The 16,508-nt window shown below is 44.6% G+C and overlaps 1 protein-coding gene across 3 annotated transcripts in view; it reads right to left on the minus strand.

Annotated features, from left to right (window-relative positions):
• The window catches only part of HTR4 (5-hydroxytryptamine receptor 4), a 908,015-nt gene that overhangs the window by 494,629 nt on the left and 396,878 nt on the right, over positions 1-16,508 (minus strand). For all 3 annotated transcript variants that reach the window (XM_063928019.1, XM_063928018.1, XM_063928020.1), the window contains one exon: positions 13,033-13,114. In XM_063928019.1, coding sequence (XP_063784089.1) covers positions 13,033-13,058 — 26 coding nt within the window. In that variant the 5' untranslated portion in view covers positions 13,059-13,114. The remainder of the gene's footprint in view (positions 1-13,032; positions 13,115-16,508) is intronic.

The following is a 16,508-nucleotide window of genomic DNA, read 5'->3' on the forward strand; positions in this document are numbered from 1 at the left end:
AATGATTTTAATCTGAAATTCACACATACTATTAATAAAAATCAAGCAGAATTTCTGGATCTTATTCTGAGTAGCGATGGTGATAAAGTAACCACTAAAAATTTCATTAAAACGGTAGATACCAATAGCTACCTACATTATGGTAGCGGCCATACCACAAAATGGAAAAACAATATCCCTTTTTCTACAATGCACAGAATCAGGAGAAACTGCAGTAACCATGACAACTATATAGAACAATCACAGATTTACGCCAGCAGATTTAGAGAAAGAGGATACCCGGAGAAAGTTATTAAAGAAGCTACGGATAAAGGAGAGCAACTGGTGAGAGAAACCCTCATCCAGCCAAAAAAGAAAAAAGTGCAGAATAACGCAACTATTCCGTTCATCACTCAATATAATTGTGAAGAAATGAAAATTAAAAAAACTTTCTCCAAGCACTGGCATATCTTAAGAATGGACCCAATATTGAAGGAAATTCTACCGGAACATCCGCAGGTTTTATTCAGAAAATCTAGGAACTTGAAAGAGGTATTAGCACCAAGCATGATTAAAAACAAGGTGGCCACACTTCATAACTTCCCTAAATGTAAAGGCATGTATAAGTGCGGTCATTGCAACATGTGTAGGTTCATCCACCCTAATAGGAAATCCTTCTCTAATTCAGATGCCACAAAGGAGTTTAAGATGAAGGACTTTATTAATTGCAATACTACCTCAGTAATATATGTGATCGAATGCGGATGCCTCCGTAAATATGTGGGGAAAACTAAAAGACTCCTTAAACTGCGGATTCAGGAGCATGTACGCAACATAAAAAATAAAGTGGAGAGTCACCCCCTCTCAAGACATTTTACCGAGGTCCATAACTCAAGCTTGGAGTCGTTCACCTTTAGAGCTATTGAACATGTCAGAATGGGACCCAGAGGGGGCGACCTATTGAAAAAACTATCCCAAAGGGAGATGTATTGGATTTTTACGTTAAATACTCTCCAACCGCATGGCCATAACGAAGGTTATGAAATTGCCCCATTTCTATGAGCTCTCCCTCCACCAGCTAGTTCCTCTAATCTTAATTGGCTGTATGAAACTTCCTTCCCGAAAAGAATTTAAATTTGTATATTTCCATATTTATATTTCTATTTTATATATATTTATCAATTTTTACACATATGTATCAATTTTTGCACTTTATGAGGTTGTATAATATTTTACATTGTCTAAAAATTGTCTAAAAAACTGTCAAAATTCTGGAAATAGGGTTGAATCTGTACATATAGTCTTTTTTTTTTTTATATACATGTATATGTGTAATATCCAGATGCAGTGAGTAGGGGAACCACCGGGCCACAACAAAGGTTATGAGTTTGTCCCACTCCTGCGAGCTCTACCCCTCCCTCTACCTGCTAGTTCTCTTAACTGTAACTCCCTACAGGAATATATATATATATATATATATTTTCTTATATCATCATTTTATATCATATATATATATATTTTTTATCATGTATTTATTATATACATATGTACCACGGTCGCACCTTATGGGGATATATACTGGCCTTATACTGGCTAAAACCATTGAAATATGTTCGATTTATGAATTGATTACATATACATAGTTCCATATACGTGTCTGTTTAAACATACTAATGTGATGATATTTGAAGGAAACCTCCTGTATGATTATGGATGCTTCCTACCCAGTAGCTCAGTCCCCTGTCTAGATGAAAATTAAGAGGGGCACCTGACCAGCTAAACACATGTATTTTTTGTAACTAAACTTTACCATGCCTCTGTTTTGCTATGATATGGATAGGATTTGTTTGTGACAGCCTATACGTCACTTCCGCCACAAATGTAAACAAACCCAGTGTACAGATATTGGCTGAACAACCTCCACACGCGGTGGAACGCACGGACTCGAAACCGGAAGTGACGCGGCCGGGGCTAGCCGCGTCACTTCCGGTAATACAAATACACGGACAGTAGCGGCATTTACAGCCCGTCCGGTGTAAAATATAACAGCACGGTCTATCTAACCACTGCACCACCAATGATGTAGATAAACACTAAGTCCACTGGTTTTTATGAAGTATAGAGATATTTCTATTGCGCCAGGTCACTTCCGGTTTCGGAAGGCTTGTGAACCGGAAGTGACCGCAAAAGTGAAACTGAAAGCAGCTATAAAAAGCTGCACCTTGTGCTAACATGTATTCTCCTGAGGAAGCCCTAAAAGGCGAAACGCGTTGAGAAACCTGACTGACCTACTTACTGCCTGTTCCATTAAGCTAAGACTTACTATTTATTTATTTATTTATTGTGTTTTAAGTATTTTTTATTATCTATTTTTGTTATTAAACATTGCATAACTATACAGTGCAGTGACTGGGAATTTTTGGAAGGAGCACATTTACCGGACCTAGCTGAACCATCTGGATATAAGCATATCCTACATGCTATATTTGAATATTTATGTGGTGGGGACAGCCGATGTGAAAGTCTGAGTCTGACAGGCCTAATTCCAAGAAGTCATCCGGTACTTACCAAATTTTGTCCTTCTTTTGGTCCTATTTTGTGCCCTAAATTACTACACCATATGGCGCTTGTTCTTCTTCCCTACCTCCACAGAATCGCATGACTGAACCGACCTAGGTCATTTACTGAAGAACTGAGCTGCCACCAAAGAGGTTTGGGAGGTGTCTTTTAAGTATAGAATCCTCGCTGGAAGGTTGAAGATACGGACCCGGATACGACTAATTGAGTCTCAGCACATAGACAATTCGGTGAATCCCTCCTTCGGAAAGGGATCGTTTGAACATTAGATAAGCGCACCTACCTATAAACAAACTTCTACATTTCTGCATATCATTACTTAACTTTTCTACGTGTTATAAGCAAAGTTTTCATGTAACAAAATGGTGTCTAGGAGCACCAAACTCTATCTTGCCTCCGGTCATTTAGGATGACGTTACACCACTGCTTCGATACAGTAATTCTTAACTCTGGCTCTAATAACAGTCCATGGTGGTCAGTCCGAGTTGATCGCTAGCTGCATTCGTTCGCTGTGCAGCGATGAGGCAAAAAAAACGGCACTTCTGCGCATGCGTATGCGGCGCAATGTGCACGTGCGACGTACTTTTACAACAGCCGATGTAGTTTCACACAGGGTCTAGCGAAGCTTTTCAGTCGCACTGCAGACCGCAGAGTGATTGACATGAAGAGGGCGTTTCTGGGTGTCAACTAACCGTTTTCAGGGAGTGTTCGAAAAAAGGCAGGCGTGGCTGCGCAAACGCAGGGCGTGTTTGTGACGTCAAAAGAGGAACTGAACAGTCTGAAGTCATCGCAAGCGCTGAGTAGGTATTGAGCTACTCTAAAACTGCACAAAAAATCTTTGCCTCCGCTGTGCGATCCTTTCGTTTGCACTTCTGCCAGTGGGAGGCGGCATAGCGTTTGCACGGCAGCTAAGAAATGCTAGCGAGCAAAAACTCAGAATGACCACCCATAGCTTCTCTCTCCTACTAAGGTGAGCCACCCCTTCTACCCCGGGCTGATTTAGTTTCCAGTTACATGTTGGGAGCTGTCAGCCAGTCAGTAAGTGGCTAATCAGTTTGCAAAAATGCAGTAGGGAGGATGGAGGACAGGAGGAGACTGAAGATCTCGATTGCTTCATGCTACCAGTGGCGCTGCCAGAATGACAGGAACAGCGCAAGTAACACTGTGCAGCAGCAGGGTCGCAGAGCGGGGAGAGAGCCTCTCCAGCCCGATGCATCCCTGCTCTGCAGACTTTGCTGAGTGGATAGCACCGGCCCTGGCTGAAAACTCAAGTTATCTGTAGGGTAGGCATGTGATAGCCTGTGTCTTGGCAGGATCCAGAAGTTAGGAGATGGGCAACATACGGAACTTCAATGGATTGGTGTGCTGGCCTCTGTTAGGCCTCATGCAATATATATATATATATATATATATATATATATATATATAATATGTATACATATATTTTATGATGTGCATGCCACTACGACCTAATGTGCATAGGTTAGTGCTTTCATAATAAGCCCCTTTTAATCACTACATGTTGCTATAAATATGAAAATGTTGGGATTGATGCAGAATTGGTAGCAAGTGGGTGCAAAGAAAAATGGCTGATGCAAAAATGACGTATTTCCTCTGATAAGTAGTACACATCTTGAGATGCATTCAGATTTGTATGGGCAGCATATACGCAAACTTTGCAACAAGTCACCATCATCAAAGTGTATTCATTTCTGCCCTACAGAAGGTGCAAAAGATACAGGGTATCTAATCTGAATCAGTAGCGGATCTTGCCACGGGCAAACAGGACTTTTGCCCGGGGCGCCGCCATCCGGAGGGCGCCGCACCATGGCAAGATCCGCTGCTGCTGTGCCCCCCGGTGCCCGCTGTCCCTCTGCCGCTTTGAAGGGAAACTAGACGCTACTCGTCTAGTTTCCCTTCGTGGAGAGGACCTTTACTGTAATGATGTGCGGTGCGCGTTGACGTCATCGCGCACCGCACGGCAAAGGTCCTCTCCACGAAGGGAACTAGACGCGTAGCGTCTAGTTTTCCTTCGTGGAGAGGACCTTTGCCGTGCGTTGCGCGATGATGTCATCGCGCACCGCACATCATTTCAGCGGTGCTACTACTGTACAGGGGGCATAACTGACCACGCCCCCTGTATGAAGCCACGCCCCCTATTGCTGCACGGGGCGCAAAAAGCCCCTGAACCGGCCCTGGTCAGCATATGATGCAATTGCATAAACATGTCCTCACTGAACATTGCCTATTGGAGAACTCCCTGTCCCTTCCTGGAAATTCAACAGATTTTTAGGTGTCCGGCGCCCATTATTTCTGCTCGTACCCTTCTGAGGTGGAGAGCAGAACTGTGTGAAAAATCCAGCTTTTTCACATATTTTCAGCTGCATGCCCAATTATTGAGACCTGTTTAGCCACTTTGCACCACGCAACCCGGTATATTTGGGCGCAACATGTGCGAGAAGTAATGGGAGCCCAGTTACTCGCACCCAGTCGACAAATAATTTAATATCACCCTGTAACGTTAGACAGATGATCGGGTGCTAGAGGACATGCAAAAACAATTGATTTTCCCCAGGGTCACATATGTGCAAAATGCACATGAGTCACCAATTGGGCATTTGCATCTATTTGTATTATAATTGTACACAGTACATAAATAAGAAACATATTAACTTAAATAGTGCTCACTCTGCATAAGCCCCACTAAGTATAATACGATGGCATTGTCACAGATGGGATGCATTCAGTACAGGTATGCATGTATGCATGTTTTACCAGCATCTTTACACTTGTACTGCCGACACTATTAAAGTACTCGAACAGGCATTCTAACCTTGTCAGCATAGTGCTGCCGACATAGTCCCGCCTATCTCCGGATTGTCATCATAATGAATATGGAAAAAAATTATATATTCTTCTGTCACAGACATATGTAGCTCTTTCATGACCAAAAGAAAACTATGTAGTAAAGAAATGGGGTAAAGCACCAGGGGCGTCTTAAGAGAGGAGTGGGCCCATGTGTAGTCTCCATCTGGGCCCTCTCCTCTCTAGCCAGTAGCACAGCGGATCTCTAAGCAGTATCGGCTCTTGCCACGGGCAAGCAGGCTTTTTGATCGGGGCGCCACTACCCTGAGGGCGACGCCGTGGCAAGAGCCGCTACTAATTATCCTCCCCCGCTCACCGGCTCCCGGCTGCAGCGAGCACCGCGTGCGCCCGCTGCAGCCGGCATCGCTAACTCACGCTAGAGGTCAAAATTGACCCCTAGTGTCAATGCGGCGCTGCTATGGGAGAGACGTCATGACGTCTCTCCCATAGAGAGGAGCCGGCGCCCGGAGACAGTGGCAGCAACGGTCTGGAAGCAGGAGCGAGGCTGGTAAGTATTGTGATTTTTCTTTTGGGTTTCAAAGCGGCGCTACTACATGGGGCACATACTGGGGGCACTACTACTGGGGGCACATACAGGAGACACAGCTACAAGGGGCACTACTACTGGGGGCACATACAGGGGGCACAGCTACAAGGGGCACATCTACAGGGGGCACAACTACAGGGGGCACATACTGGGGCACTGCTACAGGGGGAACAGCTACTGCGGGCAAATCAACTGGGGGCACAGCTACAGGGGGCACAACTACAGGGGACACTGCTACAAGGGGCACAGTTACAGGGGGCACAACTACTAGGGGCACTGCTACAGGGGGCACTGCTACAAGGGGCAAATTAACTGGAGGCACAGCTGCTGGGGGCACAACTACTGGGGGCACAGCTACTGGGGGCAAATATACAGGGGGACACAAGTACAGGGTGCACAACTACTGGGGGCACAACTATAGGGGGCACATACTGAGGGCACTGTTACAGGGGGAACAGCTACAGGGCGCAAATCTACTGGGGGCAAATCAACTGGGGGGCACAACTACTTGGGGCAAATCTGGGGGCACAGCTAGTGGGGGCATAATTGTGGCCACGACCCTCCCCTATGAAGCCACGCCCCTGTTTTGCGGGGGGGGGCGCCAGTGGAAACTTTCACACTGGCCACCACAATGTGTACAACCGGCCCTGTCTGTGAGCACTAGGTTCACTGGATACCCTAATGTTGTACCAGAGTTCAGTGCGCATGCACAGGTCTCAGGGAAAATGTCCACCATGCCATTTTCCTGGTGATCTGTGCAGCGCTGCTGCCACCAACGCATTGTTACAAAGTTACATAGTGAGGTTGAAAAGAGGCAAAATACCCATCGGGTTCAACCTGTATTTCTGTGTTAATCTGCTTATATTATAATGCACCAAAAATAACCAGAGAAGGTTCAAAGAAAAAGACTCTTTTTTGGGAGCACTCTTGATTCAGAGGAAAATATTATAATTAATAAATTTTCACAAATAACAATTTAATTGATATAAATCAAATCCTAGGAGTAAATGAAGGGGAAGGAGAAAATTATCTTTTTCTGTGACCATTGTGTCTTATGCTGATTAACCAGCTGGTGATTGTTAGGATAACTGTATACGTCAATTTTCTCCTTCCCCTTCTTTGCGACTGTTTTCATTGCATCTACTGATTATTCATAATCATATGTATGTACTCTTATGACCGCCGTGTCACGCAGATGCAATTAACCCTTGTGACCACTGTGTCATATGTCGATGATTTAGCTGATTGCATGTAAATTTCTTTTGTAACACATTTGTTACGAATCACTTGCTATTTCCATTCCTAACATACAGCAACCATTTGACATATATTTGGAGTGACCAAGGAGGAAAGTCCAATAATTGCGGATAATTTAATGTCAATATGTTAAATGCTATAGCCCTGGATAAATTTTCCAGTTTGAAATTTGTCCAATCCGTTATTAAATGCATTTACAGAGTCCGCCATGGGCCCCTGGACTCATTGGCTCATGTGCACTGCACACTTTTCACTCATTATAGGTACCCCACTTCAAAGCACCCCATATGGGCACACATCCCAGGAGGCAAAGAGGGACATTATGCGTGGTGCTGACAAGGGGCGTGGTCTGTGAGAAAGGGGCTTGTCTTTGTGGGGATGCCACGATCGCTGGCCACACCTCCCATTTTAGTCACAGTGGTGGCATGGCCAGTGCTCTGTGTGCTGCTGGCCATGTCCTCAGGCCCTGTGCCTCCCAGGAATAGACACTGTGCATGAACTGAGCAGAGCAGAGAGTGCAGAAGCCTCACAACAGCCCCCCCCCCCTAACTGTGGGACACTGCAGCCCGCAGGAGGGACAGCAGGACAGACCCAAAAAAATGTGACTGTCCCGCGAAAATCGGGACAGTTGGGAGGTATGTATGGGGCCTGATTCAGATATGTACTTTAACCACTTGCCTGGCATGGTTGCATCAGATGCGATCAGACCAGGCTGGGCTTTTCCTGACATGGTCACATCTGATGCGACCAGTCAGAAAGCTCACTGTGCAGCAGCAGGAAGTGAAGTTTCCTGCAATTGCTGCTCAGAGGTCCCTCTGCTTTCTGGTTCCCTACCTCCAGTGCCTGTTGTGCTGCCAATCACTGCTGATAGGTCAGTCTGGCAGCACCCCCCAGCCAGCGGCTGCATACATTAGCAGCTGCTGGGGAAATGTAACAGCCTTCCTGAAGGGCTCTGGGGACTGCTGAGAGGATCTGATGCCTGAAACAGGAAGTTGCAGTGGTCATGATGTTCGGATCATCGATGGTCGCAATGTTCCGTCCATCAATATTTGCACCATTTTTTTTTACAATTTTTTTTTAAATTTTGGTTTTGTTTTTTAGAAAATTGTTTTGAACAATCCTTATTTAAATATTCCTATTCTAATTCAATCATTAAACATTGACAATTTCTGACCGTTTAAAAAAAAAAGAATCAGTTAAGTGGCTAATGCTGCCACACTGCAGAAGACGTTGCAGCTGCATATGGGATTGAGACTTGAGACACATGCTCATAACACAACACACCTGTGCTTTTGCCACCAATCCCCGTAACCATCCTCAAACTGTCCTTGACTGCCAATCACTTTGTGAAAAAATCCTCTCTACATTCGCCATTGCAAGTCCACAAGGCACATGTGCATTGTGACATAGATGCTTTCACAGTCAGTTGATAATCGCTTAATTGTGTAAAAATTGGTTTTGCATCAGGCGCATAATCAGAACTGTGATTTAAATAGTCAATGGCCAGAATTCAATTGTTGCACATGGCACCTGTCACCCTCGGTTGCCTGACAGAGCAATTACATTTTGGCTCCGTTCAGGCAAGATCAGCTGCCAGCATTTAGCATTTCAGCTCACTACATCCAAAGGTGGCTAGCTGAAATGTGAGAAAAGACACCCACACAATTGAATAGCAACAATGGGCACCCATGAATTATCGCAGCTGAAAAAACGATTGTATTCCGCCTAAAGAATGGTGGAACATATATTTTAGAACCTGCCACTATAATAAAAAAAAGGAAAATAAATAAAATAATACATTTTTCACTTTGAGTCCCCCAAAAATAAACATTGCTCCTAAAGGAATCGATATGTGTTACCGACAGACAGAATGACGGCTGTTAGTATACCGACAGCGGCATCCCATCTGTCGGAATCCTGCAGCGAGACATCAAGTTCCCTCGCAGGCTCACTGTGCTCGTCACGCTTGAGGACCGGTGACTCGATTAGCTCGCCACAGGTTATATTCCCACTCGGTTGGTGGCATAGACCCACCAACCGAGTGGGAATACCCTGTGGAGGTCAGGATTACGTCCGGTGGTATTTCACCGAGTGTAAGGATTCCGGAGCCAGTCTCCTGAACGCCGGGATCCCGACAGCTGGAATTTTAACTGCATCACCTCCTAATTGAGACGATGGCCAGAATAACAGGAAGTAGAACATCAAAAACAGAAAAAGGAGCACTGTCTTAAGCTATTGGCATTAGAAAAGATGTGTAAAATCTTATATTTTGCAAAAATAAATAATACAGAGGATAACAATGAAAAAACTTCTGATTCATTAATATAAGAAATAAACTATATGTAAATAATATTATTTAAAATATGTATTGCATAATTGAGCATAACCAGTAAATTAATAATGGGTGGGGATAAACCAAGTTGATGGTACAGTTTAAACCACATAAAAATAGCGAGAAGGAACAATGAGAAAAAAACAAATAAGATACTCAATGAAGTTAAGAAGTATTGAGTCCAAGCATTTGAAAAACCGGGATGCTGTAAATTTACCTACAATCAAAATCCCAATGGTCAAAATACCGACAACCATTGACAGACAGTCAAAATTCTGACAAGGTCAAAATCCCAACATGGTTAAAATACAGACATTTAAAATACCGAAAAGGTCATAATACTAACATTTAAAATGTCAACAGATCAAACAATCGACATGATTTTTCCATTAAAACCGATTTGTTTATACTTTACCATCCAAGTGGACCTGGAGGGGGAATATAATAGTGTGCCGAGCACAGCGAGGCACCGTGCCTGAAGCCATGCGAGGGGACGTGGTACACTCAAGGTGTCCATGTCGACCTATGTCGACATACACACTACAAAACAATGAAAACTCTTGTCAACTTTTTAACGTGTCGACATTTTAAATGTTGGTATTTTGACCTTGTCTGTATTTCAAGTGTCGGGATTTTGACCGTCAGTAAATTGTTGTCTGGATTTTGATTGTAGGTATTTCATACTGATCCCTATTAAACACTTAGAGCAAACAGTGTGATATTCAAGATAGTTATCTAGAACCAATGGGTCCCTCTTGGAATAATTATTTGTAATCCTAAAATGAAGGCTAAATCGTACACAATTCTAAGACATAGTATTTTGAGCTTATAGGAACAGTAATACTGTAATTAGTTCACAGCAAACATTCAATGTAATTTTGGATGCTCTGCAGTTAAAGTGTATTTACATTTCCCACATGCCAATGATTCTCCACCATTGTTGGCAGCACAAGATAATTGCGAGTTGACTGTTTTCATTCTCTGGAAAAACCCTAAGAACTTTGTGCAATGTATCCTCTATTTTAGGAATACAAGTCATTACACCAAGAGGGATCTTTTAGTTCTGGAATACCATTCTGGATATCTTACTGGTTATAAGATTGGACTCACTATTACTTGATTGAGCATTTTGTTACAATAGTTTTTCTTTGAATTGTTCTTATTGTATGCTGCTTAATAGATACAGTAGGTCTAATAGATACAGTAGGTCTATTGTACAGAATTTGTATTGTTTTATTTTACACATTTTATATATATTTCTTCCTATATTAATACATTAAGAGTTTTTTTTACAGTTTTTCGTCTATGCTATGTATTTATAATATACAGTATACATATGATTGTGACCGGACGCCTGCTTTCACTGGCTACACACAGCGATAACAGATTGGGTTTGGGTCCTGGCCAATAGGAGATTCCCTCTTACTATCAGTAGCCTTTTACTGACTCCACCCACTGTGCAGTGGGCGGGTATTTCGCTGCCACCTAATATGTGGCACCTGGAACCATGTGCTGCTCAGGCTCCTACTATCGGCACCTGAATACCATTTGCTGCTGTGTATGCACATGTTGCTCCACACCTCCTGATTGACATTGGCTGACCCCTCTGGTCACTGACCAGGCTTCTGCATTAGTAGCAGGTAGGAGGCGCAGCTTGGACACACTGGGCTCAGTCCAGGACAGGTGGAGAATTTGTTGCATTCCTGTTGGTCACAATACGGCTTGAGATAATTGTCTTGAGGCAATGATGTTTATTTGCCCAAATAAGTCCTAAAAAGGGTCCTCCCCTGTTGCCAGGGGGAACAGCATACAAAAGATGTTTACACTAGTTCTATCTCTCTTGATGTCACAGAAGAATGTACGTTTACACAGGGCTCTTAGCCTTCCTTTTATCTTACTACAACACACAATACCACAGGGAGTAACTCTGTTCTCTCTAACAAAGCAAATTTAGCGCATGAGTCAGTCAGCTAGGCACATGCACATTTAACATTGTCCCGTATGGACAGTGGGGAGTGTTTACTCCTCTGAGCTTTAGCCCCCCAGCCGAGTTAGTCACTCCCTGGGGCCACCACGTCTGTGAGGAAAAAAAGTTACCTCCAAAAACTTCCTCCAGGAATCTTCCAGGGGATAAAGCCTGCTACCTTTAGCCTGAATCCAAGCACCATAGATGGGCAGACAAAATCCCCTGTGGGGTTTCCTGCCCACTCAGTGAGAACTCTTTGGAGCTTCATGAAAGCATTTAGCTGGCTGGGTGGCCAGCTCTTTTCTTTGTCTTCCTATGCAACTCTCAGGGGGAGGCTATCTGACAAGACATTTCATTTTTGAGGGGATTCCCCCGAGACCACAAGGAATTCAGTAAGTACATTTTACATTCATTACACTGAGCCTGTGCTCAGCAAAAGCCTTTCCAACCCATACAGGTCTCCTGGCTGCAGCGGCTCCTTGACCCCCAGCCCAGCGCATCAGGGGTTAAAACATGGCATGGCCGTGGTCACCAGAAAAGGTCTAGGACTGCGGCACAGCGAAACACATTATTTACACACCCAGAGCCTAGCACCGGGAATACATTTACACAGGGCACCTTGCACCTATTGTCTTTTTAAATATGGTGCCACAGCATGGGTGTTTACCCCTTCAGTGCAGTGGCCACCATTAAACACATGGGGGAGGCAGGGGGAAGTGGGCTCAGAACTGGGACCTGGCCACACTGATATTGACACCTCTTTTCTGATAGCTATTAAATGGCGGCCAGGGTGGCACAGACATTATTCCCTTACATGTTTGCATTATGTGCCAGGCTACCTATGTATGGCTTTCCCTGCAAGCTCCTATACCATGATAGGAGCCGGGTGCTCCACATAATGTCACAGTGCAGTACCTGGCTCCTTTGACTAAGGATGGAGGATTTCATTTTTTGTGCCTCCCCCCTTAGATAGGGACACCCAGATGCTACCCGCAACCCCATAGTGACGCCACTGTATGTATTCATGTATGTACATGTATTTATACATTCTGATTTTTCTCTGTCATTTAGTGTTTGCAGATAAAGAACAGGTCAGATATGCCAAGTGGTATCATTCGGGCTATATAAGCTTGATGTGAAAACACTAAAGGGGGTACTCACGGGGCGATAATCTAAGCAATCTGACTAGATTGCTTAGATTTTAAGCATGATCGCTCCGTGTGTACCCCCTACAGCGATAGCGATGCGCAGCCCCGCGCATCGCTATCGCTGGTGCTAGATTAGCCTGCTATGCAGGTCAATCTAGCAGGTCGCTTATTTCACCCTCTGGGTGAAATGAGCACCCCCCCCCCCCGTCTCTCCCCGCATGCTCAGCACACGTCGCGCTGTGGTGAGCGGCGGGAGAGATGTGTGCTGAGCAGTTCGCTCAGCACACATCTCTCCCACATCGGCCCTTGAATACGGGCCTTTAGATGCAACAAAAACATACAGTAGCATGTAAAGTCTTACCTCACATTACTATCAAGTTCTTCCATCACAGTCAGTAGGCATGGGAAGATGGGAAATCAGTGCCCTTAAGATTAAACTTGCCCTGCAAAAGACAAATGTCACAAAATAAGTCCATACTGTAATTTTGTTTTACTTTAGCAGTTACAGAAAAAAATTCTGCCTCCATTTTCATAAATTCACATATGATGCTCAACCAACATTTCAAACCCACAGCTAATGCACATGTAGTGTTCAACCAGTTTAAGCTTTTTAGATTAGAGCTTTTTAGATTTGAGCTTTTTCATTCTTAAAATCTTTATTATGCCATATACCCATTTTGCACTTAAGGTTTGGTGTTAAACTCTTTGGCTCTGGCTGGACTTACTATTGTACTACTGGGGCAGAAATTTATGTTAGATGTCAAGACAGATGGCAACATGGTTGGAGACATGAAATAAATCTTATATAAAGCAGCCAGAGAGACAGTTTATGGTATGATGGCAGTGCTAGTGACAGCTGGCAGATTTTAGAAGTGGAGATGAAGAGGATGTACTTAGTCTTAGAGAAACAGTAGAAAGACCACACTTTTTTACTGTACTGAATGAATTCTTAGGGAAATTAATTTTAGTGCTTTTTAAGTTAGCATTAGCACTCCAGTTTTCAATAACGAATTAAGAGCACTAAGCAGGATTTTGGGCAACAGTTTTATACATGGAGGCTGCAAACTTCGAATGGAACATTAGGGCCAAATGCATTTTCCTATATATGCAGGACACATTTAGACAGGGCTTAAAGCAATGAAAGAGCCCATTTATAAAATTGCTGGAATCAGGTAAAAGTAATGTTGCAGAGAGCTTTCATTTACACTAAAAATGACATTAATTCACTGGAGTTCAATAGCTGACCCTGTTTATTAAAACTGGATTATTTGGAGGGATAACTGTCAATTCATATCAGGAGTAAGGGAAAAAATAAGAATTTACTTACCGATAATTCTATTTCTCATAGGCCGTAGTGGATGCTGGGGACTCCGAAAGGACCATGGGGAATAGCGGCTCCGCAGGAGACTGGGCACAAAGTAAAAGCTTTAGGACTAGCTGGTGTGCACTGGCTCCTCCCCCTATGACCCTCCTCCAATCCTCAGTTAGGATACTGTGCCCGGACGAGCGTACACAATAAGGAAGGATTTTGAATCCCGGGTAAGACTCATACCAGCCACACCAATCACACCGTACAACTTGTGATCTGAACCCAGTTAACAGCATGATAACAGAAGGAGCCTCTGAAAAGATGGCTCACAACAACAATAACCCGATTTTTGTAACAATAACTATGTACAAGTAATGCAGACAATCCGCACTTGGGATGGGCGCCCAGCATCCACTACGGACTATGAGAAATAGAATTATCGGTAAGTAAATTCTTATTTTCTCTAACGTCCTAGTGGATGCTGGGGACTCCGAAAGGACCATGGGGATTATACCAAAGCTCCCAAACGGGCGGGAGAGTGCGGATGACTCTGCAGCACCGAATGAGAGAACTCCAGGTCCTCCTCAGCCAGGGTATCAAATTTGTAGAATTTAGCAAACGTGTTTGCCCCTGACCAAGTAGCTGCTCGGCAAAGTTGTAAAGCCGAGACCCCTCGGGCAGCCGCCCAAGATGAGCCCACTTTCCGTGTGGAATGGGCTTTTACAGATTTTGGCTGTGGCAGGCCTGCCACAGAATGTGCAAGCTGAATTGTACTACAAATCCAACGAGCAATCGTCTGCTTAGAAGCAGGAGCACCCAGCTTGCTGGGTGCATACAGGATAAACAGCGAATCAGATTTTCTGACTCCAGCCGTCCTGGAAACATATATTTTCAGGGCCCTGACTACGTCCAGCAACTTGGAATCCTCCAAGTTCTTAGTAGCCGCAGGCACCACAATAGGCTGGTTTAAGTGAAACGCTGAAACCACCTTAGGAAGAAATTGAGGATGAGTCCTCAATTCTGCCCTGTCCGTATGAAAAATTAGGTAAGGGCTTTTATAGGATAAAGCCGCCAATTCTGAGACACGCATGGCTGAAGCCAGGGCTAACAGCATTACCACTTTCCATGTGAGATATTTTAAGTCCACAGTGGTGAGTGGTTCAAACCAATGTGATTTTAGGAATCCCAAAACTACATTGAGATCCCAAGGTGCCACTGGAGGCACAAAAGGAGGCTGTATATGCAGTACTCCCTTGACAAACGTCTGAACTTCAGGAACAGAAGCCAGTTCTTTTTGGAAGAATGTTGACAGGGCCGAAATTTGAATCTTAATGGACCCTAATTTGAGGCCCATAGACAGTCCTGTTTTCAGGAAATGCAGGAAACGACCCAGTTGAAATTCCTCTGTAGGGGCCTTCCTGGCCTCGCACCACGCAACATATTTACGCCAAATACGGTGATAATGTTGTATGGTTACATCCTTCCTGGCTTTGATCAGGGTAGGGATGACTTCATTCGGAATGCCTTTTTCCTTCAGGATCCGGCGTTCAACCGCCATGCCGTCAAACGCAGCCGCGGTAAGTCTTGGAACAGACATGGTCCCTGCTGGAGCAGGTCCTTTCTTAGAGGTAGAGGCCACGGGTCTTCCGTGAGCATCTCTTGAATTTCCGGGTACCAAGTCCTTCTTGGCCAATCCGGAGCCACGAGTATAGTCTTTACTCCTCTCCTTCTTATGATTCTCAGTACTTTTGGTATGAGAGGAAGAGGAGGGAACACATACACTGACTGGTACACCCACGGTGTTACCAGAGCGTCCACAGCTATTGCCTGAGGGTCCCTTGACCTGGCGCAATATCTGTCCAGTTTTTTGTTGAGGCGGGACGCCATCATGTCCACCTTTGGTTTTTCCCAACGGTTCACAATCATGTGGAAGACTTCTGGGTGAAGTCCCCACTCCCCCGGGTGAAGATCGTGTCTGCTGAGGAAGTCTGCTTCCCAGTTGTCCACTCCCGGAATGAACACTGCTGACAGTGCTATCACATGATTCTCCGCCCAGCGAAGAATCCTTGCCACTTCCATCATTGCCCTCCTGCTTCTTGTGCCGCCCTGTCTGTTTACGTGGGCGACTGCCGTGATGTTGTGCGACTGGATCAACACCGGCTGACCCTGAAGCAGAGGTCTTGCCTGACTTAGGGCATTGTAAATGGCCCTTAGTTCCAGGATATTTATGTGAAGTGACGTTTCCATGCTTGACCACAAGCCCTGGAAATTTCTTCCCTGTGTGACTGCTCCCCAGCCTCTCAGGCTGGCATCCGTGGTCACTAGGACCCAATCCTGAATGCCGAATCTGCGGCCCTCTAGGAGATGAGCACTCTGTAACCACCACAGGAGAGACACCCTTGTCCTTGGAGACAGGGTTATCCGCTGATGCATTTGAAGAGGCGATCCGGACCATTTGTCCAGCAGATCCCACTGAAAAGTTCTTGCGTGGAATCTGCCGAATGGAATCGCTTCGTAAGAAGCCACCA

The sequence above is a fragment of the Pseudophryne corroboree genome, chromosome 6, assembly GCF_028390025.1.
Source record: "Pseudophryne corroboree isolate aPseCor3 chromosome 6, aPseCor3.hap2, whole genome shotgun sequence".
NCBI lineage: Eukaryota > Metazoa > Chordata > Amphibia > Anura > Myobatrachidae > Pseudophryne > Pseudophryne corroboree.